The sequence below is a fragment of the Erpetoichthys calabaricus genome, chromosome 7, assembly GCF_900747795.2.
Source record: "Erpetoichthys calabaricus chromosome 7, fErpCal1.3, whole genome shotgun sequence".
NCBI classification, from domain to species: Eukaryota; Metazoa; Chordata; class Cladistia; order Polypteriformes; family Polypteridae; genus Erpetoichthys; species Erpetoichthys calabaricus.
In genome coordinates this window covers 146,069,243-146,096,634 of record NC_041400.2, presented here as the reverse complement: position 1 = coordinate 146,096,634, position 27,392 = coordinate 146,069,243, and the positions used below count along the sequence as shown (strand labels likewise).

Below are 27,392 nucleotides of genomic sequence, written 5' to 3'. Positions count from 1 at the left end.
ACACAGACCAAGCACACACTAGGAACAATTTAGGATCGCCGATGCACCTAACCTGCATGTCTTTGGACTGTGGGAGGAAACCCACGCAGGCACAGGGAGAACATGCAAACTCCACGCAGGGAGGACCTGGGAAGCGAACCCGGGTCTCCTAACTGCGAGGCAGCAGTGCTACCCACACCGCCACCATGCCGCCCTAGTATTTAACAATATTTTAAAAAAATACTTTACAGTAATCCCTCCTCCATCGCGGGGGTTGCGTTCCAGAGCCACCCGCGAAATAAGAAAATCCGCGAAGTAGAAACCATATGTTTATATGGTTATTTTTATATTGTCATGCTTGGGTCACAGATTTGCGCAGAAACACAGGAGGTTGTAGAGAGACAGGAACGTTATTCAAACACTGCAAACAAACATTTGTCTCTTTTTCAAAAGTTTAAACTGTGCTCCATGACAAGGCAGAGATTACAGTTCTGTCTCACAATTAAAAGAATGCAAACATATCTTCCTCTTCAAAGGAGTGCGCGGCAGGAGCAGATAATGTCAGAGAGATAGAGAAGAGCAAACAAATCAATAGGGCTGTTTGGCTTTTAAGTATGCAAAGCACCGCGGCACAAAGCTGTTGAAGGCGGCAGCTCACACCCCCTCCGTCAGGAGCAGAGAAAGAGAGAGAGATAGAGAGAGACGGAGAAAAACAAACAATCGAAAATCAATACATGCCCTTCGTGCTTTTAAGTATGCGAAGCACCGTGCAGCATGTCGCTTCACGAAGCAGCTGCACTGAAGGTAGCAACGTGAAGATAATCTTTCAGCATTTTTAGACAAGCGTCCGTATCGTCTAGGTGTGCGAACAGCCCCCCTGCTCAATCCCCCTACGTCAGGATCAGAGAAAGTCAGCGCAAGAGAGACAGAAAAGTAAGCCGGGTAGCTTTTCAGCCATCTGCCAATAGCATCCCTTGTATGAAATCAACTGGGCAAACCAACTGAGGAAGCATGTACCAGAAATTAAAAGACCCATTGTCCTCAGAAATCCGCGAACCAGCAAAAAATCCGCGATATATATTTAATTATGCTTACATATAAAATCCGCGATAGAGTGAAGCCGCGAAAGGCGAAGCACGATACAGCGAGGGATTACTGTACATGTGTTTTAGATGATGTAAGCATACAACTGGATAACTGATATGTGAATTATGCAACCTTTTTTTCATGAACGTTTTAGTATTTTCTGTTGTTCAGCGTTGGGCGCCCACTGGTGCTTGTTAAAATCACATTATCTCTGTTCTCCATGAAAAACATAAGATTAAATTTTTTTCTTGTCCAACACAAAAGGCAGAACGACATTAAGTAACAGACAAAAAAACGTACCAATTTTGGGTAGATTATTCCTTTAAATAGTGCTAGTAGTGGCTGTGTTCCAATAATATAATGAACGATAGAAAAAGCCAATTCTGATCAATGACCCTTCATTTTCCTATCTTTTTTCAAAAGAAAAGACTTATTAGATCTCCGCTGCTAACTACCAGAGTTGTCCAATGGGACTCTTCTGTTGTCCTATTACACGTTAATTTATCATTTGATTATAAATGTCCAAAGCTTGACACACATTCTACAAGCTGTTCATTTGAGAAATATATTTTTATCAATAAAAGTCTGAATTGTTCTGAGTAAAATACTTAACAGATAATGAAAGATTTTTTTGTGTGTTTGTCATTTTTATTGAAATACAAAGAAAACATTTTTAAGGGGTGTATAAGCCATAGAGGAGGAAGGGTGATACTTCATTTTAGTTTAGAGTTAACTGGAAATGGCAAAGGTTAATTATTTACTATGAGGTTACTTTTACACCTTTTGAATAAAAAGGTGAAAATGGAAAAGTTGCTGATGCAAAGGCACATGTACAAAACGACTCGTGTTTTCATTCATAACACAGTGAACTAGGAAAAAATGAAAGCAGTGGTGATGTTTCAGAGTAAACAGAAATGGGCAAGCGTAGTATTGCAGGTTGCTTAAGCTATTCTTCCACTATGCTGTAATGGTTTTCCTTATGTAAAATGATTGTTTATAGGTATTTATAAGATATTGCAATATCTAAAGCCTGGCTGCATATGTTTTAGTGCAGTTTCTATTCAGTTTATAAATGCCATACCTATCAAATATATTTCCTTTGCTCTAATATTTCATGAACTGAAAGGTATTTTTAAGCACTCCACCATCTCTGGTATTTTCCTGCAACTTGCCACCTCATGTTAATATGGAATCTATACTTGGGTGTTGTCCAGACTGTTTTTCAGCACATTCTGTTTTTTTAATGGGTACTTTAATGAGTGTTTATTTGCACAGGGCTTTTGAATACAGTGTTCATGACTCAGGACTCGTACTAAAGGTTATATTCCCATCTGGCCTTGTGTTAAATTTTCTTACTATTTAGGACCAGTGACCTACAAAATACATTAATGAGCCTTGGGGGATAAAAATGCTGTTAATAATGGAACAGTACTGGGAATATGTTAGGTTATATCTTATCACACAGCAGTCTAATTAATATGCTTTTAACTCAGCAGAAGCGTAGAATTGAGTGAATCACGTTTCTTATCCAAGCAGATTTGAGTGACTAAGCATGAAATCAATTTTAATGACAGGTAATGTTATAATATGCTATTAATTCAAATTGATTATATTATTTTAGTACCTATTAAAACATTTTAGAAAATTGAAGTTTGCAGTTTTATGCAAATCTTAGAAAATAAGAAAAATGACAGAACAGCTTTAGCTAACAAACAGTCAAGTTTTGTTTTTTATTTCTTCGCATCCTGTCCAGACACTGAAACCCTATTTAGTGTACTAATTTGTTTAAGGTCATACCAGCCCGGCCTTTTTGTTGTTGTTGTTTGTTTGTGGCCTCTATTTGTAACCATCAGCCCCATAGCCCATAACAGTAATAAGAAAGAGCAAGTAGATGTTGGTGACAAAATGATTAATGATTTCTGCTGTTGTATTTTACATAGTGATTTACGTTTCGTGCAGACCTAAACATTATAACTGCAGGAATCAATCATTTTTACAGTTGTATGTTGTTTAATTTGGCATTCAGTGTAAAGCTGAGTCTCCTTATGTGTCCTTCCATTCCGTGTGGCAGGAGCACATCACACTTTGTTCAGTGAGTCAGTGAGTTCAAGTTCTATTAATTTCACATTTCCAAAATTATTATTGTAGAAAATTGCTTGTGAGCAGTCTTCCTGTATACTTCACCAACTGAGTCATCATAAACACTATCCAGAGAGTAACGTGTCTGGCTTCTGTTGTGTGACTCTTAAGACTTTTCCATACAGCATTTCTTTTCAAATGAATGATATGTATTTGTTTGTATTTGTGTTAATAAATCTGATAAAGAAAATTATATATAAAGCACTTTTTTAGGTGATCGTAATTTGAGGTAATTACACATAAATATTTTCTCTCAGATACTTTGGTATGGATTCAGACTTCTCAAACTTAAATGCTATTATATGATGTATACAGCTATGGAAACTCTTTGCAGTGCATTAATTGTCTTTTCAAAAATATACAATGTTGTGTCCTCTCCTGTGCTGTTTACACATACACGACATACGTGAGCGGTGGCTATCAACCATGAAACCACCACACAGTGCTGGCTATCATTCAGTCCTACATTCCCCTTGGCAGCTTACAGTGCACCTGAGCTTTGGAGTACCAGCAGAAAGAACATGGTGGACATGCTGTCATTTACATCAACTCCAGTACATTATCACTTCTGTATGATCCAGGACAGAGTGATATCAGATCTAAATGGGTAGAGTAAGAGAGAGGCATGCGACACATCTGTGTATTTGTTGTGGTATTCCAATATCAATCATTTGTATGAACCATGGATGATTAATTGGAAAAGAAGTGCTTTGAGATGTATGCTAGTTAAACTATAATGCATTTTCTTGGTTTTATTTTCATGTAGGTGTCCCCCAACCTGAGGCCAATGCAGCAGATATCAGATTAAGCTAGTCAACAAAACTTGCTTATGCAGCTCATCATCACATGACAATAAGGGAAAGGAAATCTCCTCTAAGCTGCTATTGGTAAAACACACCGCCATATTGCACAGCTCTTGTCAAAGAGGGTCTTTAAATAAAAATAAATAATAATAATAATACAGGTAAAAAGAATGGCTGTACAGAATATGTTTCTTAGTTAAAAAAGTATTATAGAAGTGAAGCTACGTGTGGATGGTTGTTCAACATTTTCAATACAGTTCAGCAATGTTTTTATGTTTATTGTAGTATTATTTGTTATTTAACAACTGAAGCACAATTATCAATAGAACTGTATTCACCACTATGTCATGGGCCTTTTTTATTTTATTTTCAGTTTAAAGCCTCATGCATCCATCTTTCCTGTACATACCATTGTATAATAAAATGATTTCCAATGTTAAAGTGTAATTGCTATTCTTTAAATACGTTTCCAGTTATAAAAATATGCAGCAGTGGTGTTCATATGTCAGCAATTGTTTTCTCTTTATGCCATAAAATGTGCCATTATCACAAAAAAACTTGTGCGATCATCTTCATCATCATCATCATTGCTGTATGATTAGCACATGAGATGGATGAACTGTAACAGAAAAATCCCATTCTAGTGTACAAAATGTCAGGTTTCTCTGTATCTAAGAGGTCAAAGCCTGATATCTGGTCAAGCCCTGGTATTGTGTTCAGGGATGTTTGTAGCAGGGACACCAGGCTAGAAGTTCTTTAGTGGCCCTAGGTGTCCCTGCACATTGTAGGGCTGTCACTGCCCTCTAGAGTCATGAAGGTCTTCTGTCCTACACCAGCAGTCTCCTTAACAATTACTTTGGTATCCTTGGCATCTGCTGGGTTCTTGGGCCAGTAGTAATAATACATCTTCCTGGCCAGTTTGTATCTCCGTCTCTGTTTTCAGGTGTCCTCTTGTAACACCTTTGCAGGGTCTCTTGCACAATAAAAGGTTGTACTGCCCCCAGTAGGTGGTGCCCTTCTTCTGCCTCCCAAGGTCCAAACTCATCAAAGTAAGTGGAGCCCAAGGAACTGATTCGCTGAAAAGACTGGAATGCTGATTATTATATCTAAACAAAAATCTGAATTTACTGATGCATTCAAAGAGATTCCAGGCCACCTCTCATATGCTACAATTAAATCTGAATTGGGATTTCAGTAAACAAGGTTATTGCACAAAATGAACAGTTAAAACCACAACAGCACTGTTTTCTACAAAGTAATACTTTTGCGGTACAGTGGTCTCTTTTTGTTGTCTATCTTTGCATTTTCTCTTCTCTACTTACCTGTTAATGTCACTTAATAAACCTAATTAATATCTTGGAATGGTGGCACAGTGGTTTGGGCTCCTTTCACATTAACCAAGTGTATAAATATCCAGACATTAACTGCAGTATGATATTGTGTTTCTTGTTCATAGAGATAGGTTGAGAATCACAGACATCTGGGAGAGCCTTCTCATCGAGATAAGCCAATTGAGGTTAGTTCTATGCAGGTTTTACGGGCATGACCTGCTGAGAGGAGACCCTGGAGAAGCCCCAGGGATTGCTGGAAGGATTATATCCCCTTGATACCCTAGGAACACCTTGGGAACCCACAGTAGAAGTTGGCAAGCATGGCTGGAGAAAGGGACATTTGGGCCTCATTGCTAAGAATGTGGCCTTTGCCACCCGGTCCTGGACAACTGGTTGAAAATGAATGAGGCTTCATATGTCAGAATTATCACATGTAAAGAGTACAGTGAAATTCTTACTTTCATGTCCTAGTTAGCATGTTGCTACTTTCTGCTGCCATGAATATTGAGTAGAGGACCTTACCTCGAAAACCTTGTCTTCCTTTCCATGAAACTTCTGTCTTCCATATCTGAAGTAACTGTCTTACCTCAAAGTTTGAATTTTTAATATAGTCTAAGGGAAACACAGGCTAATGCAGTAGTAAAGCTTGCTTCACACCATTTGTATGTCGTGTATTTTAATACATCACATTTCTTTGGTAAATGCAAATTTAAGCAGATTTCCAGTTCTTTTTTGTTATTGATGGGTTTCCCTTGCAGAGGTTATCCTTCTTCATTTTCTGAGCCTACTTTGAACCACAGAGGTGTGCAGGGAGCTACTGTTACTTCAGGCAGCACTGGGTGCAAAGAAGGAACCAGGCCGTCACAGGACACACATATGTACAGTGCCAAGAAGACGTTTTATAAATCCGACCCTTCTGTCCTGGCATTTTTTCACCATCCTTCTTTGAAAAGCTGCAAAAGCTTGTCAGGTGTTTTTCAAGTTCAGCCACAAATTCTCAATTGGATTAAGATCTGGACTCTGACTTGTCCACTCCAGGATATTAACATTATTGGATGCTATGAAGTCACTTCAGAGTGGGAAAGCAGTGGACCCTGAAGGCTACCCAGTGGAATTTTACAAAAAAACTAAAAAATCAACTAAGTTAGCTCCATTATTATTAAGAGCAAAGTACTCCCTTCTCTAAATATCATAAGACCATCCCAGATTCATTAAAGGCAGACACCTAGCTTCAAACATTCAGCAGCCCTTTAATTTAAAATAGTCACCCACAAAATTTAACACACTTTGGACACTTGACAATGGGACTATCTATTCACTATATTGCACTAATTTGGGTTTGGGCCAATATATCTGCATGGATAAAATTACTTTATACCACTCCGAAAGCCTCGGTTCATATTAACAATATGAACTCAAACTATAATGTGGTACTCAACAAGAGTGCCCTCTATCGCTATTGCTTTTTGTGGTAGCCATTGAACCATTGGCCATTCATTTTTAGGCAGGGGTTGAATTTTGTTTTGTTAAGTTTGTCTTGATTGTATGGAAATTTCTTTCGTTGTGTAATTTTGACTTGATTGTATTGAATGTTATTTCCTCAAATAAAATGATTTTTTTTTTTTTAAATCATTCCTGTGTAGTTTTTGTAGCTTTGGCTTTATGCTTATGGTTGTTGTCTTGCTGGAAAACAAATCTTCTTCCAAGGCACAAGATTCTTACAGACTGCATTGTTTTCCTCCAGGATATCCCTGAATTTTGCCACATTTATTTTACTCTCTGCCTTCACTAGCATTCCAGGGCTTTCTGCAGAGAAGCTTCCCCACAGCGTGATGTTACCAAAACCATGTGCTGTTTTTTTTTTTTGTTTTTTTTTTATGGTGGTGATGGTGTGTTTTTTGATGATGTGCAGCAGTAGGCAAGGCCCTTAAACTAATGACCAAAAAAGCTCAATTTTGTTCTCAATTGACCACAGAGGCGTCTTCTGGATAACTTTTTTTTTTAAACAGCGGCTTTGTCTTTGCCACTCTCCCATAAAGCTGTGACTGGTGGAACACTCAGTTTTTGTGGATGGTCTGCTCTGGGCAGATTTACAGGACTGCCATACTCTTTCCATTTCATAATGATTGATTGAACTGGACTCTGAACAGTGGCATAGCTCGAGTTTGTGCCGCTTGGGGCGGGGTGGTGCTTCAATTTGCCACCCCCCAACATACAGTATCTGAATATGTTAACCTATTTAAATAGAAAATTAAAATGATGTAAAGAGAAAAATTAAGGTAAATTTTGCAGAGATTTATTCACATATAGAGAAACAGCAATCATTTTTCACAAATAATTATTTATAAGCATCAACTAGACAAGAATAACATATAGATGCACTGATAAGCCGTGTTCTAATTACAGGTAAAATTCCGTTACAATGAATATCTTTACAACGAAATTTTCATTACAACGAAGTATTTTTATGGTCCCAACAGCTTCCCCATATGACACGAGTCTATAGAAATCTCGTTACTATGAAGTACATTCAGCAGATACTTTCATTACAACTAAGTGACCTTGAAATGCTTGAATGAATCATCCACAGAGCAGTTAGTTCTGTGGTCGCAGCTCAGTTGTGCACAACGATCCCCAAACAAAAACATTGTAAAAGAAAAATTCTTTCTTCAAACTTTCCTCGTACTTTTTTTTTTTTTTGCTGTTTTTGTTTTCGCTGGTTTTCAGTGATACCTTTTGCTTATTGCTCGTCAACATTTGAAAAACATCCATTTTCCAACCCACTGAATCCAAACACAGGGTCACGGGGGTCCGCTGGAGCCAATCCCAGCCAACACAGGGCACAAGGCAGGAACCAATCCCAGGCAGGGTGCCAACCCACCGCAGGACACACACAAACACACCCACACACCAAGCACACACTAGGGCCAATTTAGAATCGCCAATCCACCTAACCTGCATCCATTGGAATTTAACTCATTGTCACCTTCCTATAGAAACTGCAGACACCAAAAAACGATAACAGTGCATATTAGAAAAAACAACTTTACATTTTTGCAGCTCTCAATTGTGGCAAAAAGAAAAAAGACGTTGCCAGTGAATTCAGAATTTCGCCAACAACACTGTCAACTTTCTTGAAAGACAGAGCAAAAAAAGAAGAAAAATCTCGGGTTGCAAATGTATGCGAACTGCTGCATTTGAAGATGTTGAAAAAGCCGTTTTTATGTGGTTCAGTGATGCTCATTCTAGAAACATTCCTATTAATGCGGCACTCATTCAAGAAAATGTGAGGTTTGTAAACTCTCTTGGGACCTCCCCCAACGGGACAACACGCCGAAGAGCGTCCCGAAGTGCAAATGCACAGTCTAGTCTTAGAAGATATCTAATCACCCAGTATTGCCATTCCTTTATTAAGACCTAACAGTTTAAATTCTTTGTTTATCCTTGAAAAATTCTAATGGTATGTTGAAGCTAATTGTAGTCTGTGTTTGTATTATGTCATTTGAAATAATATGGGGCTTTGCTCCCCAACCCCTTCATCTCTGCCGCTCGTGTTGTGAAGAGGGGGCACCCCAAGGAGACCTGGTTGCTCCTCCGAAACCCCCTTTTAAACGGTGATACAATGGGAAACAAATATTTTTTTTTTTACCTCCTTTTTGCTCGATCAGCTGCTGGTTTGCTGCTGCTGCCAGGCTGTGTGATCTGCATTTCGTGCGGCGCACTTTTGTCATATCACCTATGTTCATATATTCAATCTCTTTTCGCTTTTACCTTTTCATTAATATCGCATTGAATTTTGATTCCTTGTTTGGAATTACATCGTGACTACACAACGTATAACTGCCCATGAGTGAATATCATTTCTTTCTCTCTACAAGAAATGTGTCTGACAATAGCATTCACACAAATGAGAAATTATTTATCTCACGGGATTTCACTTTCACCAAACAACAAATCTTTTTATTCTTGCGAATACGCCTCTTCACTGGGAAGAAACACTACTTTTTTTTCCCTGATGGCAACATGAATTAGACGATCTACAAGTCTCTGACTCAAAGTTTAAATCTGAACAATATATTCAATCTCTTTTCGCTGTTCTGTTATTTCACGGAGTAATAATTTCCGTTTCTGCTAATGCGATCTTTACTATCATTTTTTGGAGACTTTCGAATTTTAATACTTTCATTATCTCTAACCTGCTTTGCGTGTCTATCGTGCCAACGTTTTTGAATTCTTTACGACATTCTACTTTGTCATCTACTCTTTGTCTTTTATTTCTGGACCCAAGCGTGGTTAAATCTCTTCATTTTTTTCTCATTCAAAGGAGCATGCGTGATAATTCACAGACACTGTAGCAACAATTAACAGTCTTACAGGAACTGGTAGGAACGGCCTGATCTATTTTTAAGGCTACGGCGGACTGAACTTTACACACTTTATATACGTTTCATGAGTTAGAGAGAACTGGTGTCTTAATAGGGTTGCTCTATGCCTCTTGTTTATTGAATGTTTGTAGAGTTAAGTGGAACTGGGAAGTGACTCTTCTGTCACTGAACTGTATTGTCCTTTATTGTCATTGTCATGTATCTGTATATCTCCATTCTGAGTTAGTGTTCTGTTTAGAAACTGAGGGATTTGTATTTGACCTTTGCCCTGAAATAAATATTTGAAAGTTTAACTGTATTACAAATTACATGTATCATGACATGTCTTGAGGTATTTCAGGGTATGTTAGAAATGAAATATATTATTATTATTATTATTATTATAACCCCCCTGGCGACTGCAGTGCCCAACCCCCAGTTGCAGCCAGAATATTAGTAAAATCTGTAAATGTACAAAAGAAAAATGATTATTTATTGGAGTCAAAATCATGAAATGAGAATAAAATATTTCCTCTCTTACCGATTTGAGTATTCCTGTTAAACTGAGGTCCACTATGCTCAACGAGTATTTATAAGAGACTAAATAAATGATCCATTCGTTTTAACTGACAAAAACCATGACCTTCTTAATATTTTAGTTTATAATTTAAAAACGGAGTAAGAATCTGAAAATCTAACAACATCACATTAAAGTCTGATAAATTCTGAAAAGAATGATACCAAACATATATATGTAGGTTTTAAAATAAGCCTGTTTTATTGCAGGACAAAAAACGATTCATAAAATGGTTGCACAAAATCATTGCACTTTTAGGCTTAGGATTTTACATATAGAGAGTAGACTATTATGATTATTATTATTTAACTTATTTTTGGGACTTCTAAAACCAATTGGCTATACCAGTGATGATTTGCTGTTTGAGTGTCAAATTAAAGAGGGTGAATACTTTTGGAAACTATTATTTGTAATGTTATTGATTAATATTAATAATTAATGTTATGTTTTATATTTGTAATTAATGTGAAACATTTTGCAGAAATCTGCTTTTACTTTGACATTAAAGAGTCTTTTTCTGTGGTTCAGTGTCATAAAAAAATTCACTGTTGTTCAAAATTGTATAACAATAAAATGTGAAAACCGTCTAGGAGGGAATACTTTTTATAGGTGCAGTACGCACATGCACTCAGTCAATTTCAAGTCACTCTGCCACCTAAGATGGACACATGTAGGACGTAGAAGAAAGCAGCAGATCCTGCAGAAATCATTCAAAGCCACGCAGAACTCACATGGACTGCAGCAGCTTGGAGCTGAACCCCAATGCCAGTGCCTCACTAAAGCACAGTTGTAAGAGCAGCGGCATGCATTTCAGCACCATGGACAGCAGTCAGACTGGGTGCAGTAATAATAATAATAATAATAAATTCTTTACATTTACACAGTTCTTTTCTCACTAGTCAAAGCACTTTACATGAGGAGCCACTTCCACCACCACCAAAGTGTAGCCTCCACCTGGATGACCCGACAGCAGCCATTTTTGCACCTGTATACTCACTGCACATTAGCCATTAGGTAGTGAAAGGGTGAGAGATAGTTAGCCAGTTAGCGACGGGATGATTAGGGGGCACAGAATGACCAGGCCGTGGTGGGCAGTTTAGCCAGGACATTGGGATATACCCTTGGATGCCCAGGGATCCACAGAGAGTCAGGACCTTGACTGTACTTCATATCCAAAGGATGGTGCCATTTTTACAACACAATGTACCCATCACTGCCCCGGGAGACCCCCTGTTGGTCTCACCAACACCTTTTCCATCAGCATCCCGAGGTTTTCCTAGATGGTCTCCCATTCAAGTACTTGCCAGACCCAAACATGCTTAGCTTCAGGTGGATGACATGCTCTGAAGTGCATGTGCTATGGCTGCACTTGTTTTTATTTATCCAAAGATGTCAACACGAGTTTAATAAGACAGAATTGCTCAGCGGCCTATTACAAGTGTTTATCTTTTAAGGATAAGCTCAGAGCACACATGGAAGAAAAAAGAAACTGGCTAAGGAGCTGATGGAAATGTTGAACATGAACTAAATAATGTGTGATGACAAGCAGTGACAAATTTAGCATTTAAAAGTGTTGGGTGTTAGGAGGAGAAATCATAACACAGTTAATATATTTTAGGAAAGAAAGAGCAGTGAAATTGGAAAGCATTTGCAAACCGGAGAAACACAAAATTGAAAGAATCAGAATACAGCAGCCATGTTTTAATTTGTAATATTACACTCGTTTGAAAGAGTCTGAACTTTCACATTCACCATTTGATTTAAAGTGTTCCCAGCAGGCGCCGCATGAATAAACCAATGTGACACAGTTATGGGTAGCTTACTAAAATCAATAATCTTTTGGTGACAATATTTAAAATGTCAAGAATAAATTAGCACTTTTTTTCCCCATTGATCTGCGTTAAAGCTTGGGCTGAGTTACTTTAGATTTGTACATTTACTGAGTTTTAGACATGTAATGGATATTAATAATACAGACCCTCAGACTGTGCAGTATCGGGTTAGCAGACCCCATTAGATCATCTGCTAGGGCACCAGCAGTTACGTTGATTCCACCTGCAGTCCAAAGACAAGCTTTATGGCTCCTTTAGATTCTAGAGTAGTATAAAGCAATACAAATATCTCTTACTTATTGAGCCTCACATGAAGACTGATTTTCATGTTTATACTTTGATGGTGGGCTACACTCATCATCAAATTATTAGAAACCCCATACTAATACTGACTAGAGTCGGCTTGTGCTCTCAAATAAGCCTCGATGTTCTGCGTGTCATGGTTCCCTTGAGATTCTGGTCCATGTCCGCGTTATTACTTTACACAATTCCTGCTGCACATTCATGTTGTGGATCTCCCGGCTCTACCACATCACAAAGGTGCTCTGGTGAATTCATATCTGGGGACAGGGAAGGCCAGCATTTGCTTTGTGACATGCTGCATCATCATACTGGAAGTATTCCTTAGGAGATAGGCAAATTATGGCCATCGAGGGATTCACGATACTCAGATAGGCCATGGCATTTAAGTGATCATTGATTGGTATTAATGGGCCAAAGAAAATATTCCTTACACCATTACACTAAATCATTACCAGCCTAGACTGTTGACGCAAGGCCTGTCGGGTGCAACTCGAGATTCATCAGACCAGGCTATGTTTTATAGTCTTCATCTGTCTAGTTTCGGTGATCCTGCAGTCTCAGCTTTCTCTTCATAGCTGACAGGAGTGAAACCCGATGTGGTCTTCTGCTGTTGTAGCCCATCCACCTCAAAGTTCGACATGCTGTGCATTCTGTGATGCTTTGCTGCTCACCACAGTTGTGCAGAGTGGCTCTCTGAGTTAGTGTGGCCTTTCTGTCCGCTCAAACAAGTCTGGCCGTTCTCCTCTTGTTGTTTCCATCTGCTGAACTGCCACTCACTGAATATTATTTTTGTTTTTCGTCCCATTCTGAGGATGTTGTTTGTGAAAATATCAGGAAACCAGCAGTTACAAAAATACTCAAACCAGTTGTTGTGGTGTGTAATTTTGCATACAAGTCAATAAATATTTTGTATGTCTTTATTTATAACTTAGACAAAGCAATGCAATATTAGTGTTTCATTAGTGAGAAGCATTCATGTTTAATCCCCCCCAACACTACCTCCTTAGGATTAAGCCAGGAATGTGAATTTTACAACAGGGTGCCTAAAACAAGTTTGGCAAATGTTTCTCTGCAGGACTCTCAGTCAACCCCCACAGGAAAGCCAATCTACCGAGCTGGCAAACATCAGCTGCACCAATGGTATTGGGGGCAGGTGTGAAACCATTGTGTCGCACCAGAATTCTATTGGTCTAAAGCTGCCTGAAGCCTTTAAGTACCACGACATCCTATTGGGCTGTAGTCTATAAATTTGCTTGATTTACCTCTCCCTGTCTCTCTTATACCATCTGATGAAGGAGCATCTCGCACACCATGAACTGAAAAAGATCCCACTGAGAAGCACAACTCGACAGCCATATTGAGACAGGCATGTGGCCTGTTCTGAAGAAAGCCATAAAATGATAACTTAACTAGAGACATTTTAAGCAACTAACAAGTCTGTGTACCGCCTGAAACTACACATCAGCATTTATAAGGTTGTATGGTTGCCAATATTCACTTGTGCTTTGCTTATTGTTATTATTTATGAATATTACCAATAATACATTATTTAAAGTGTAACTTAACTCCTGTTTGTCTTTTACTACACCTAATTGCCTGAGGTTATAAATGTAGAAGGGAAGGTGAGGAGAAGTTAAATGGTACAATACCTTATAAACAGTGGTAAGTCTGTGAGATTGGAGGCATTGTGACAAAGGCTACATATTAATAATACAAAAGGGGAAAGCAGAGTAAAATAGAGCTCTACCAAGACAAACAGTCATGGCACAGTTGAAATCACTGAGATCACATTTTTTCCCCATTCTGGTGTTTGATGGGAACATTAACGGGAGCTCCTGACCGGAGTTTGCTTGATTTGATGAATTGCGCTGCTGCCACATGATTGGCTGATCAGATAATTGCACGGATAAGCAGGTGTGCCTAATAATTTGCTCAGTGAGTGTCTGTTGTTAGGGGCAGGAGAGCAAAGGCATGTAGTGAGGCTCATCATGAGGCTGTGCCAGCTCCTCCAAGCTTCTTCTTGACTCAGTGTATTGTTTAGCATGATAAGGACGTTGAAGTAAAACTGCTCTGCTCCTTCTGATTGAAAGCATCCATTTATGGTGGTTTGGACATGTAGTTAAAATGTCCCCCCCCTAGTATCTCCAAATAAAAGGGTGGCTCAATTAAACATGCACGTCCTGGAAGGGCCATAGTTCTCACCTGGGGTCCAATTTATAAAACACAGAATAAAAGGCTTGAAATGTGCGTATGCAACTTTCCATGTGAAAGTCAGAATGTATTAGAGAAAACTTAACGGGAAAACTTGTGTTTAACTCTGACCTATCTGTACGCAACATTTTGTTTTAACTACAAAGCAATGTTACCTTTGATCAAGTATGGAGATGTAGCCAAACCAGTCAAGTGACGACTCGTGTGTAACACTTTAGGTACTGCAAAAACGCATTTAGTACTCCCTTACTCTTATGTAACAAGACCTTAACAAAGGCTTCTTTTTGTCTTTATTATAGTTATAAGGCATCAGTAGATCGGTTATTCATCTCTGTGCAGTGTGGCCTGTTGACATGACGGTAAAATGACTTGAAGGATTCTCACCTCTCATACTAAACAGAGAAATATGTGTCTCAGTTAAACCACATCAGACCACTCTGAAGTCAAGGTTTCTTAGTAGGTCACATTACAGACATGACTAAAAACTTTACTGATACTTTCTAAGTGTTACGAAGACTCAAAGAAGTGTTTCTTACGGCCTTGTTCCATAATAGTAAATGAGTAAGAGATGCCGTTTTGCAGCACCTGAACTAAAGTGTTACCGATCATTCTCATCACCGAGCCGTTAATACAATCCGCGCTGCTGTGACAAACGTTTAACCACAAAAGTGATGAATATGATCTACAGGCTCTATTTTAGTTTCCCTTTTTTTAAAAGGCAAGTTCTGCGTATTTGCACAGAAGGAATTTTTCAGTTATTTGTCAGCTTATATCAGTTGCTAGTTGTCACTTCACAGGGAACTGGCCAGCAGATCAGGAATATCTCATCTGCTGTGCTGGAAGCCTTTAGCTGACTGCCAACCGGCACAAGCTATGGGTGTACATACATAAAACATAAGAGGTTAGGACAGCATGAAAAAGCAGTGTCCAGTTCTCCTAATGTAATCAGAGATTACTTAACATCACTCATACTCAAGGGCACCTAGTAAGAATGAAGTTGCTTTTGTTAATTGTAAGCAGTTCCATTCCATTAATGCACAGGTCATCTGTGACGCTAAGATGAGGTTGTGTCATTACACGTGCCTGGCTATCCGCTGTGACACTGCTCTCTTCCACTGTTCCCTGACCCCCAGAGCGCAGAGGAGAGGCACTACAATGCCACGCATGCTCTTGTGTTGTGCACACCACGGGACGGTCTCTGGAGGTGTCAGGTGGGGGGGCTGTTCTGCTGGCCTATGAAGGTCTGCTGCATTGTGATTGCATATGTTCAGGAGTCCTATGAATTTGTTTCAGGGTGGCATCCTGGTGAGGTTCACGTACACACATTTACAATAAGATTGTGATTTAGAACCTCTTATATCATTGAAAGATGCTGAGAAATTAGTTCACGCATTTGTTTTCAGTCGACTAGATTACTGTAACGCAATCCTCTCAGGACTACCCATAAAAGACATCAATCAATTGCAACTCATGCAGAACGCAGCTGCTAGAATCCTAACTAGGAAAAGAAAATTCGAGCACATTTCTCCAGTTTTGATGTCACTACACTGGTTACCTTTGTCATTCAGAATTGACTTTAAAATACTGCTTATGGTTTATAAAGCCTTAAATAATCTCGCTCCATCTTATATATCAGAATGTCTGACACCTTATATTCCAAATCGTAACCTTAGATCCTCAAATGAGTGTCTGCTTAGAATTCCAAAAGCTAAACTTAAAAGAAGTGGTGAGGCGGCCTTCTGCTGTTATGCACCTAAAATCTGGAATAGCCTGCCAGTAGGAATTTGCCAGGCTAATACAGTGGAGCACTTAAAAAAGCTGATAAAAATACACTAGTTTAACATGGCTTTCTCATAACTTCACCTTCATTTAATCCTGATGCTCTGTATATTCAATTAATTAGCATAACTATTCACGGTGGCTCTAAAATCTGTACTAACCCCTACTCTCTCTTCTGTTTCTTTTCCCGTTTTTTTGTGGTGGCGACCTGTGCCACCACCACCTAATCAAAGCACAGTGATGTTCCTACTTTGATGGATTAAAAGCCAGAAGTCTACATGACCATCATCATCAAGTCCTTCCATGAGAACCCTAAATACAAAGAGGACAGTTTCATTTATGTTAGGTAGAATGCCCACAGGGGGCTGCGTGGTCTCGTGGCCTGGAACCCCTGCAGATTTTATTTTTTTTTCTCCAGCCGTCTGGAGTTTTTTTGTTTTTTTCTGTCCTCCCTGGCCATCGGACCTTACTTTTATTCTATGCTAATTAGTGTTCTCTTATTTTAATTCTTACTTTGTCTTTTTTCTCTTTCTTCATCATGTAAAGCACTTTGAGCTACATTATTTGTATGAAAATGTGCTATAGAAATAAATGTTGTTGTTGTAGAAAGGAAGGAGGAGGAGGTCGGGAGCATGTGCTGATTACTGCTGCACCCACCATATTATGAACCACCCAGATTGAGATCCAAGTACAGTCATGAACTGGGTGACACCTCAGCACCACACTGGAACAGTATGAGTTTTTTTGCAGTGGCTGGAGTGCCAGTCCTTCCACCGACCCCCAAGTTGGAGAACCTGCTTGCAGAGCTGGATGCAGATTAACGTCATACCCAGGATAAAGCAATTGCAGGTTAAGGGCCTTGCTTAGAAAAATTGTGTACAAATGAGCATGCATTACGTTTTTTTTTTTTGCATACTCATTTTCCAGTTTTTGCTGTATGCATATTTTCACACTCAAATCCATGAAAGTTTTATACATGACATCCCTGGCCCTGTAGTCAGTTTAGATTGGTGTGTTGCCACTGCAGGCCCTACCAGCAGAATGTAGTGGTAAGAAAGAATAAACAAATGAATGAACAAACACTTCCTTTAGACTTGGAAGAACGTTGTCATTATTGTTCCACAGTTGCCATAGCTGTTGTGTGTTGGAGTCAGAAACATGATGACAATGGTGTGAGGCCTCCTAAAAGTCCCATAAAGGCAGCCCAGTAGGCTCACTAGATAGCACAGATGAGGCACACCCTGTCCAACTAACCACAGATAAGCTACCTGCAGGCTTCGGTCTGGTTAGGCCCAAAAGTGACTGACTTAATGGTTCAAAGTATACAGAAATGTCCCAAAACATCTCAAAATGCCCTGCAATAGAAAGGATAATCACAACAAAGAATTTTTTATAAATGAAAAATATATATTAACAAACTAGTGTGTAAGCCCGTGCTGTAAAAAGCCCAGGGTCCTAGAGACTATTGAAATCGTCAGAAAAAAAAATGAAATGTAGAGATGTCAGGTAAATTGAAAAGAACTACTCTGGGCACCTCTCTCCTAGGAGGATTCGTTTTGCTGACGTGCTCGCATCGCGCTTGTGTTTTAGCGGCTAAGTGACTTTGTCTTTCTTCAGAGGTTTTGTTTTGCTGACGTGCCGGCCTCGCTTGTGTTATTAGCGGCTAAGCGAGTTTTCCGTTTCCTCGGAGGCGGAGCCCTTACCCCGACTCCACCTCTCACTTCCGGGCCGGACAGACAGACAGACACTTCCACGCGTAGACGTTTATATATTAGATACAAAATAAACCAAAGATAGTCAAAAGAGCAAAACAAGACAAAAATTAGTTGCCTAAAGTCCATTTACACAATCCTTCAATGGAAGCCTCAAAATGGTGCAAGAAGTCAGAAAAAAACCGCAAACAAGAAACAGTCTTACTCACAAGAAGACTCCGAAATACAAAGTCAAATGAACCACTGGCTGAATCTCTCGCTGTTGGACGGAAGACCCAGCAGGGGTGACGTCAGAGTGGCCCCGCCTCCTAGGGCTCTAGCCACAAAACACACAGAATAGCAGCGCCATTCAAAAGACAGCAATTACACAATTATACAATTCACTAACACAACATATAATAGTATAATAAATAGAAAAATAACAGAAATCACAATTAAACACATAAACGCACATGAATGCATAACAATGGTACAGCAAAGGCTATTGCCCGGCTCAAGTTTCTTTCTTGTTTATTTAGTCTTTTTATTGTTAATTAAAATATCCATTTTCAAGTCACCCTCTTAATTCTGTTGTTGTTTTTGTTTTATCCTGATATGTTTGGAATTGTATGATTTTCTTTAGCATTGCGTCTCTCTGCAGGGTTGTTTGTGATTTGCCCTGAATAGGCAGGCTCACCCCCTTACGCAGCTGGGGGTCCGGTCAGTGACTGTGTTTTGTGTTTGATTTGCTTTGCTCTTGTTTGGGTTTTCTTAGGTTTTTGAGTCCTGAGTGCGTTTGCTTTAAAGTGCCGTCTTCTGGCTCTGAATCGGATTTGGTTGCCTGATTTCTTCTGCTTTTTGCCAGTTGCTATCTTTTTTGTTATCCTGTGCATTATTCTTTAATAAATCTAAAGATTTGCTTTGGGTTTTTTTTTTTTTTTGGATCAGAGGTTTTATAATTTCACTTTTCTCCATTTTTTGTGAATGTTTTCAATTGTTGTTATTTGAAAGCCTGACCCTCATTTGTGGGACTGTGCAGGCTTGTAACCTGGGGCCAGGCTGTCTCGGGAGAGGCCAGTCCATTGGGTCCAGATGTGAAGTAACAGCCTTTTGTGTGGGATTTTGGAGGTCTGCTCTCATGTTTGTGATTTCTCAACAACAGCAGCCAGCTTACTTGATCAGGTGGTCGGGCAGCTGTGATTGTGATTTGTGTTTGGAAATTGTACATTAGCCAGTAGACCAATACTGAAAGGACTATTTAAAAGATAAAAGATAAAATTACATGTTCCATGAATTAGTGAATTCCATGAGTTAATGACTTGCAATATTTCCTTCAAGGTGGAAGCTGCTAAATTTTGGTTATGTGATCTTTCAGGAAGTTGCAGAATGTCACCTGTTCTTTCTGAAAGTGTCTTCTGTTTATTCCATTAACTACAATGGATACTGAAGATATTCAGACCCCCTCCCCCACTCTCTGCACTCTTTATTAAATTTAAATTGATTAATTTGCCATTTTTGCTCATTTGTATACACTCAGCAACCTGTAATGACAAAGTGAAAACCTGTTTTCGAGAAAGGTTTGTAAATTATTAAAAGTCAAAACCCCTCATTGGTATTGATGTGACTCTCCAAATTGTGCTCTGGTGCATCCGGTGTGTTTCAGTTATCCTTGAGATGTCTCGAGAACTTGATTGGAGTCTATCAATGGAAAACTGAATTGATTGGACTTCATTTAGAAAGGCACACAACCGTGTATATAAGGTCTCACAATTCACACTGCATGTCAAGGCCATGAGGTCCAATGGACTCTCTGTAGACCTCCATGATAAAATTGTGGCGAGGCAAAGATCAGGTCAAAGGTTTAAAACCATTTGTAAAGCACAATAATTGTGAAATACAAGAAGTTTGTAACCACCAGGACTCTTCCTAGTGTTGGCTGTTCACCAATAACCAAGCAAGAAGGGCCTTGGCCAGGAAGGTGGCTATGAACCCAATGATGTCTCTAATAGATCTTCAGAAGTCCTCTTCTGTTCAAAAAGACGACCATCTCAGCAGCACTCCACCAATTAGGCATTTACGGCAGAGTGGCTAACACTCACTTGAAGTTTGCCAAAAGTCTTTCAAAGGACTGTGAGAGCCTGAAGAAAAAGATCATCTGTTCTGATGAGACAGAAACGAAACTTTAGAGGCAGAGCTCCAAGCACTATGTCTGCCAAAGACCAGACGCAGCTCGTCACCTGCCTAAAATCATCCCTAGAGTGAAGCAGGGTGGTGACAGCATTATGGCGGGGGGTTGCTTCTCATTGTCAGGGACAGGAAGACCTGTTCAAATTGAGGGAAGGATGAATGCAACCAAAAACAGAGAGGTCCTTGAAGAACACCTGCTTCAAAGTTCACATGACCTCGGACTGGAGTACCAGTTCACCTTTCAGTTTGACAATGACCCAAAACATAAAGCCAAGAGGACACTGGATGAGGGCTACAGGCCAAGTCTCTGACTGTTACTGAGTGTCCAAGGCAAAGCCCAGATTTAATCCCCATAGAATATTTGCAGAGAGATCTGAGAGGATCTGCCAGGAAGAAGAAGATAAACTGCCCAAATCTTTGTGTGCAAATCCTGTAGGGACTTACCCAAGAAGACTCAAAGCTGTTATTGTTGTCACAGGGCCTTCTACAAAATACTGAATTAAGGGTCTCAATACTTAAACATAAATGAGAGGTTTCGGTTTTTGAGTTTGAATAAATTTGCAGACCTTACTGAAAACATGTTTTCACTTTGTCATGATGGGTTATTGAGTGTAGATAGCTCATATCTACACACTCACACTGGGCTAGCCTGCAGTCATCCATCCATTAACGGTGTTTGGTGTAACCACAAGGGGAGCCACTGAACCCCAAACCACAGACACAATAACTCCCCAGACACACTTATGTTCCAATAAAGGGTTTTATTGAGCCCCAACACCTACTTTACAAGAATAATAATGAAAAATCACACCCGGCACAATCCTCCTTCTTTCCTCCTCCAAGATTGTAGCCCACAGCCTCGCGACTCTGACTCACTAAACGGAGGCAGCGGGCTTTCTTTTAAAGTCAACCCAGGAACTGCTTCTCCTCTCCTCTCCGGGTTGTGCAGGAACCTGGGCAGTCCCAAAGCAGTGTCCTATGGTGGTCCCCAAAGACCCTGACAGGGTTGCATTTCCGGACTCCATTTCCCATGCAACCCTGCTGGTGTCCTAATTGGGTTTATCCCCCAGGAACACTGACACTTGCCGTATGGGAGAAGGACCTGCTCCTGGTGAGCCCTGGTACTCCCATTATGGCCTCCTGGATGGGTATGAAACCTTCCGTTATCCCAGCCAGGATGCCTGTCCTTCCTCCCTGGCACCCACATTGGATATGGGAAAAAAACTAAATATGTGAAGAAAACCCATGCTGACGTGGAGAAGACACCGACACGAGTCAAACTCAAGTCCCTGTGGTATAGCGGGTCCGCAGCTTAGAAGAAAAGGACAGTTTTTAAATAAATAATCACTGCACTCGCAGCTTATAGAGAGAGCATGGTAGTGTGGCCGCAGCAGTTCTCGGACGTGACGTGGTGCGGGTGTTTTCTCGCTTAAGAGCACATCTGATTGATGCTGGGAGCTTCTAATCGCCGCACCTGTGTCACGTCCCCATTATAAATAGGAGAAGCGCGAGTGCGGAGGTGGAGAAGAAGGAGAAGAAAGATAGGAAAAGTGAACGGAGGTTAATAATAATTCTTTGCATTTATATAGCACTTTTCTCACTACTCAAAGCGCTCAGCAATTGCAGATTAAGAGCCTTGCTTAAGGGCCCAACAGAGCAGAGTCCCTTTTGGCATTTACGGGATTCAAACCTGCAACCTTCCGATTACCAGTGCAGATCCCTAGCCTCAGAGCCACCACTCCGTTAGGTTAGAGGAGGAAGACGAGAAAGCAGGAAGCTGAAAGCCGGTGCATGAGTAAGTGAGTGAGTGAAGACAGGCAGCTGTGAGGAGAGCCCCTCAGGTGTGTTAGGCCGACACTCGGGGGCAACAAGAAGTGGTTGCTCCTGTTGAGTGCTTTAGAGGAACAGTAGTGATCTGAAGGTGGTTGGTTCGCCGCATAAGGCCGCGGAAGGCAGCGGGAGTCGGAGGATTGGGAGGTGGAAGCCCCAGCATGAGCGCCCTGGTCGCTGGGGAACTGAAGTCTCGGTCTGGCGGAGCCCGGGACCGAAAGACCATCAGACTAGAAGGAGAAGGTCAGCCTGCAGGTAGGACGACTCCCCTGGTGCAGGGCCCCGATGGGAGAAGCGGGGGAGCCACCAGCTGAAGAAGGCACCAGGTTTTGTTTTTAAAGGACTGCTTCCAGCCATTGTTTTAACCTCGTTTTAATGGATTTATTTATTGGATTTTAACCTCCACTGTTTCACTCTGGTTTTATGGATTATTCATTTATTTATGGACATTTTGATTGCACTGCACTATTTATTTGGACAGTGGTTTTGTTGTTTGTGATAAAAGCACTTTTGCACTTTTCCCCTTGCTTCGTTTTGGTGTCCTCATTGTCCAGCTCATCCGGTTACATTACCGACAGTGTTGAGTTCAAGAGCTCCCAAAAGGGAAGTGAGAGCGTGAAGAAGAACCTGCAACTTCACAGTCCCATGATGCACCTGTGATGCAGCTCAGATTAGAATTTCACATTACAGCCACTTCAGGAGAGACAGATACAAAATGAGCCAAATTAAGGAGATGTGCCAGGCTGGGTGATGGATGTGTGGTGATTTGTCTTGAAGCTTCCTTCAATAGGGAGCTTTAACAATGGGTCAGGTATTAACGCTAATGTGACAAGTACTGTGTGAGAGCCCTCTGCAGTGCTACGACAGCAGGCTATGAAATTCACATAATGATAAAAAGAGTCAGCCTGGACGATAAATCAATGAATGATTGGAATTTACAAGATATTTGTTTGTCTTTTAGTCATGAACTAAATTCCAGTATGGCTATTTCAACTAATCTAGAGCTGTAGGTCAGACTAAATGTTCTCTTAACGTGCGTTACAAGTACCGTGTATAATCTCATATAAGTCGGGTCTTGAAACCCAAAAAATCGAACGACTTATACGCCTGTTCAAAAATACGACACTTACATTTTTTTTTTTACATCTTCTTTCTTCTTCCAATCTCGCATCAGTTTCTCAGACACATCGAATTTTGTTGCAGTAGCGCAGTTACCAATTTCTTTCACCACTTCAACGATTTTTAATTTAAAACCAGCTTCATATTTTCTTCTGATCAAACTCTCCATCGTAGATAAGGGATGCTCTTACGATAAAGGTGTGTGAGGGTGTGAGATACAAAAAACACAAATCGGTGCAAACGTCACTTCAGAATAGTTTGGGTATTACCGTGTGGTCACGTAGGCGCAATGCATAGAAAAGGAAGGCAATGTGCTCCGTGGTTACTCTCTCAGGTGGGTGTTAGCATATCATAATCTCTTGGACCAATAGTGTGAATTTTCCACATTCGACTTATATGACCAACATTATAAAATACTGGAAATTACACGGTAAAATCAAGACCTGGTAACTCAAAAATGGACACTAGGCTACAACCTTTTCATCTATTTTAAGAGCAACAAGCAACTGTGGTATTTTTTTTTTTACATAAAAAGCTGTTTAGTAGTGTGATAGGTGGCCGGCCATTTATCCCGGCCAATACACCCAGGGTGCCAGGTGGAGCTCTCCTTGCAGTATGGAGGTACCCCAAATGCCAGCAGGGAATTATGGACATTGGAGTTTTCCTTTACAACCCTGCTGGATACCACGGGGGCCGCTAGAAGGCGCTGCAGGGAGGAGCAGTAATTATTTTCCCTACGCCCCGGAAGTATGTCAAAGTCACATGAACAAGAGGAATGACGTGCTCCCGGGGTGAAGAAAAGGATTTTTCCTAGGTGTTCCTAGTCACGTGGACAGAGAGGGCAAAACACTTCTGGGTCAAGGACTATAAAAGGACTATGGGAAATCCCAGACGTCGAGATGAGCTGGGTGGAAGGGTGGCAACGCGTCTGGGAGAGGAGGATTGTGATTATTGTTTATTGATTATTGGATTTATGAGTATTGTGGAGTGGAGGGTGCTTTGTGCACATTATTATTATAAAATAAAGTCATATTGGACTTTTATCAGGTGTCTGGCGCCTCGAACAAGGGTTCAAGGGACCGATAGCGCCCTCTATCTGTTACAGTAGTGTACCAAAATTATCTTTGACAAAATTAAAACTATCTTCTACTGTTATGCCACAGGGTGGTCTCTTTATTAAGAGCTCATGAAAGTTTCACATACTTGATTAAAAATGATGTTTTGTTGCGCCTCATTAGAACCTTACAACGTTAGGAGATTTTTGAAAAGAACAGGCCATTCATCCAAGCAAAGCTCGCCAATCCTACTGAACCGATTCATTCAAAATAACATCAAGTCAACGTTTGAAAGTCCCTAAAGTCCTATCGTCTACCACACTACTTGATAGCTTATTTCAAGTGTCTATGGTTCTCTGTGTAAAGAAAAACTTCCTCATGTTTGTGCAAACTGCATCTTTAGCAAGTTTCCAACTGTGTCCCCGTGTTCTTGATGAACTCATTTTAAAGTAACAGTCTCGATCCACTGCACTAATTCCCTTCATAATTTTAAATCCTTCATTCATGTCACCTCTTAATCTTATTTTGTTTAAACTGAAAAGGCTCAGCTGTTTTAATCTTTCTTCATATTTCTTCATAATCTTCATAATGTGATAGACATTAAATTTCATTCATTCATTTGTAAAGCAATAGCAGTTGTGATGTGCAGTTAGACGACAGGCCACTCACGCTCAGATCCTGCCTTAGCACTCTGCGCTGCTAGGATCGGCTTTGAACTCAGGTGGGTTTGATGATGGACGACAGATGGATGGAAAAAGGAGGACGCGCTGCACGCCATCTGAAGTAAATCTTTCTATCCTCTGGTGTGACTTTCAATTATTCTCCAGCAGCCAGTTAACTTTTGCTTTTGTCTTTACTTTTCCACACGCTGCAGATGAACAGCACGCTTAATTTTCTGATGGTTACAGAAAAGTTTCTTGAAATATCTGTCTTGTCAGAAGTAATATTTGAGGTCAGCCACCATGGGTTTAACAGGAGTTACTTGGCTGTAGAGACATTTTTCTTCCAATGATCTTCTGTCATTTGAAGCTCCGGGCTGATAGATCGTGACGTATGTTGGATTTGCCCTTTTCCTCTGGCTTCTCAAAGCAGACATCCCATAAATCTGAGAGGAATAAAACTGAGCAGCAGCACAAATGCTTCAGATCTTCAAGTCTGGCACAAGCTAAGAATGATCTGTTGTTTTAAAAAATCAGACTGCAAAATGAGATACGTTAAAGTCTCCAGCAAGGCCTTTGAGTAACGTACCACTGGTGAAGGAGTCGGAACGCCGAGGGTCGAACACGCAGCCTACAAGTAGAAAAAAACAACGGAGCTCAGTTTGTCAGGTCTCTGAGAGCAGCGTTCCTGCATTTGTGTTGTATTTTTATTTCTAAGGTTGCAGTAAATGGTGTTGAAGGTCAGATGTCCTGTATCTCCTGGTCAAAGTGGGCATGTCCGCAGTGCATAGCGTTATAAAGACCAGGCACACAAAATGGAGGTGCCCATGAGAACATAAATAGGCAAATGATGCAATAACATCACCCTAAAAAAGGTCAAATATATACACAAATGAAAATGAAATTAAAAAATGCAAATGAGCAACTTCAATAAACAAGATAATAATACATTGCTTATAATCACTCTTTTGGTTTGGTTGCCTGCTTCACGGCTCTTCTCATTTCACCTTTAAAACTCTTCACCCCAAACTTCCTTAAAATCACGTCGGCAGCTTCCGCTTTCATTTTCAAGATGACAGGAGTCCGACGCCCTCCCGGCCCTGCGCTTTGTCTTGTGCGACTTTCTTCAACACTCCTCTGTTTGTCTCGCATTATTTTACTCCACACACTAAACATTTGCTCCTTTTTTGACAGAATACTCTGGACTGTTTGTTCATTTTTTAAAGAGCCTTTCTTTCCTGTTCCCATTTATCCTCGTTTTATTACTAAGACTTTCATTTCAGATCTGAGCAGACAAAATTTTAAAAAGAGGACTGTTAACCGCTGCTAGCTGAGGCAAGGGACTGAGATGGCAGGAACAAGTGCTGTCAAGTCATGGCGATTACACAGTCATCAGCGTCTCCATCAGTGTTAGCCTGCAGTCGTGTGCTGGAGAGTAAGCTGAAGAAGAACACTGAACTGGTCACAGAGGCTCGCAACACGGTGAAGCAGATGGCCTTCTGGGTACCGAACTTGAACTGGCTGGCTGGTTTATCATTCAGTTATTCCTGTGCCCAGAAACTTTGTCACGTACAGTCGATCCACACATATGTCCTCCACTTCAACTCTTGTTCTCTTAGCCTTACACTCACCTGGCCTCCTACCTCTTCTTACCTTCACCGCTTCTCCATGACTTGAACCAGTGGTATGAAGTCACATGAATCATTGAGAAACAATGAGCACTTACCTCTTCACCATCTGGTGTGGAATTCTCACTGTTCTCATTTCAAATGGACACATTCACTTCACAGTTCACACTGACAATGGCCCTTTCAGATCACACCCAAATCCATTTAAATTCTAAGTGACAGTGATGTGTTCATGCTCATCTCACAGCTGTGGCTCAACAAGTCCAGAGAAAATATCGCCCCACTCACTGACAATATAAACAACGACGTATTTCATACACAAAAATGTTTTGATCGTGGCTGGGAATAACTTTAAATTTGAGGGCAGGTATACTAACCACTGCACGACATCTTGATGCTGACAATTTCTGGACAGATCACAGTAGAAATAGTAGTAGTAGTTGTAATAGAAATAGAAGCATTAGTTCTTATTATTGTTAGTAGTAATAGTAGAAATTATAGTATTTTTATTTATTGCTATCAGTAGTATTAATATTTACTATTATTATTATGATTAGTAGTAGTAGTAGTAGTAGCAGCATTTATAATTATTATTATTAGCAGTGGTAGTAGTAGACACATTAGTTTTTATTATTATTGTTAGTAATAGAAGCAATGGTAGTATTTTTATTTATTACTATCTGTAGTATTAATATTTACCATTATTAGTAGTAGTAGTACTAGTAGTAGCAGTAGTATTAGTGATTGTTATTATTAGTAGTAGTAGTAGTGGTAGTAGTAGTATTAATGATTAGTAGTAGTAGTAATAATAGTAGTAGT

General features: G+C 40.1%; 1 protein-coding gene across 1 annotated transcript in view; it reads left to right on the top strand.

Moving 5' to 3' along the window:
- Positions 1–4,448, top strand: part of oxct1a (3-oxoacid CoA transferase 1a) — a 226,948-nt gene extending 222,500 nt beyond the window's left edge. Inside the window, exon 17 of the mRNA XM_028805519.2 lies at positions 3,971–4,448. Within this exon, the coding sequence (XP_028661352.1) occupies positions 3,971–4,012 (42 nt within the window). The 3' untranslated portion in view covers positions 4,013–4,448. The remainder of the gene's footprint in view (positions 1–3,970) is intronic.
- The last annotated feature ends 22,944 nt before the right edge of the window (positions 4,449–27,392 follow it).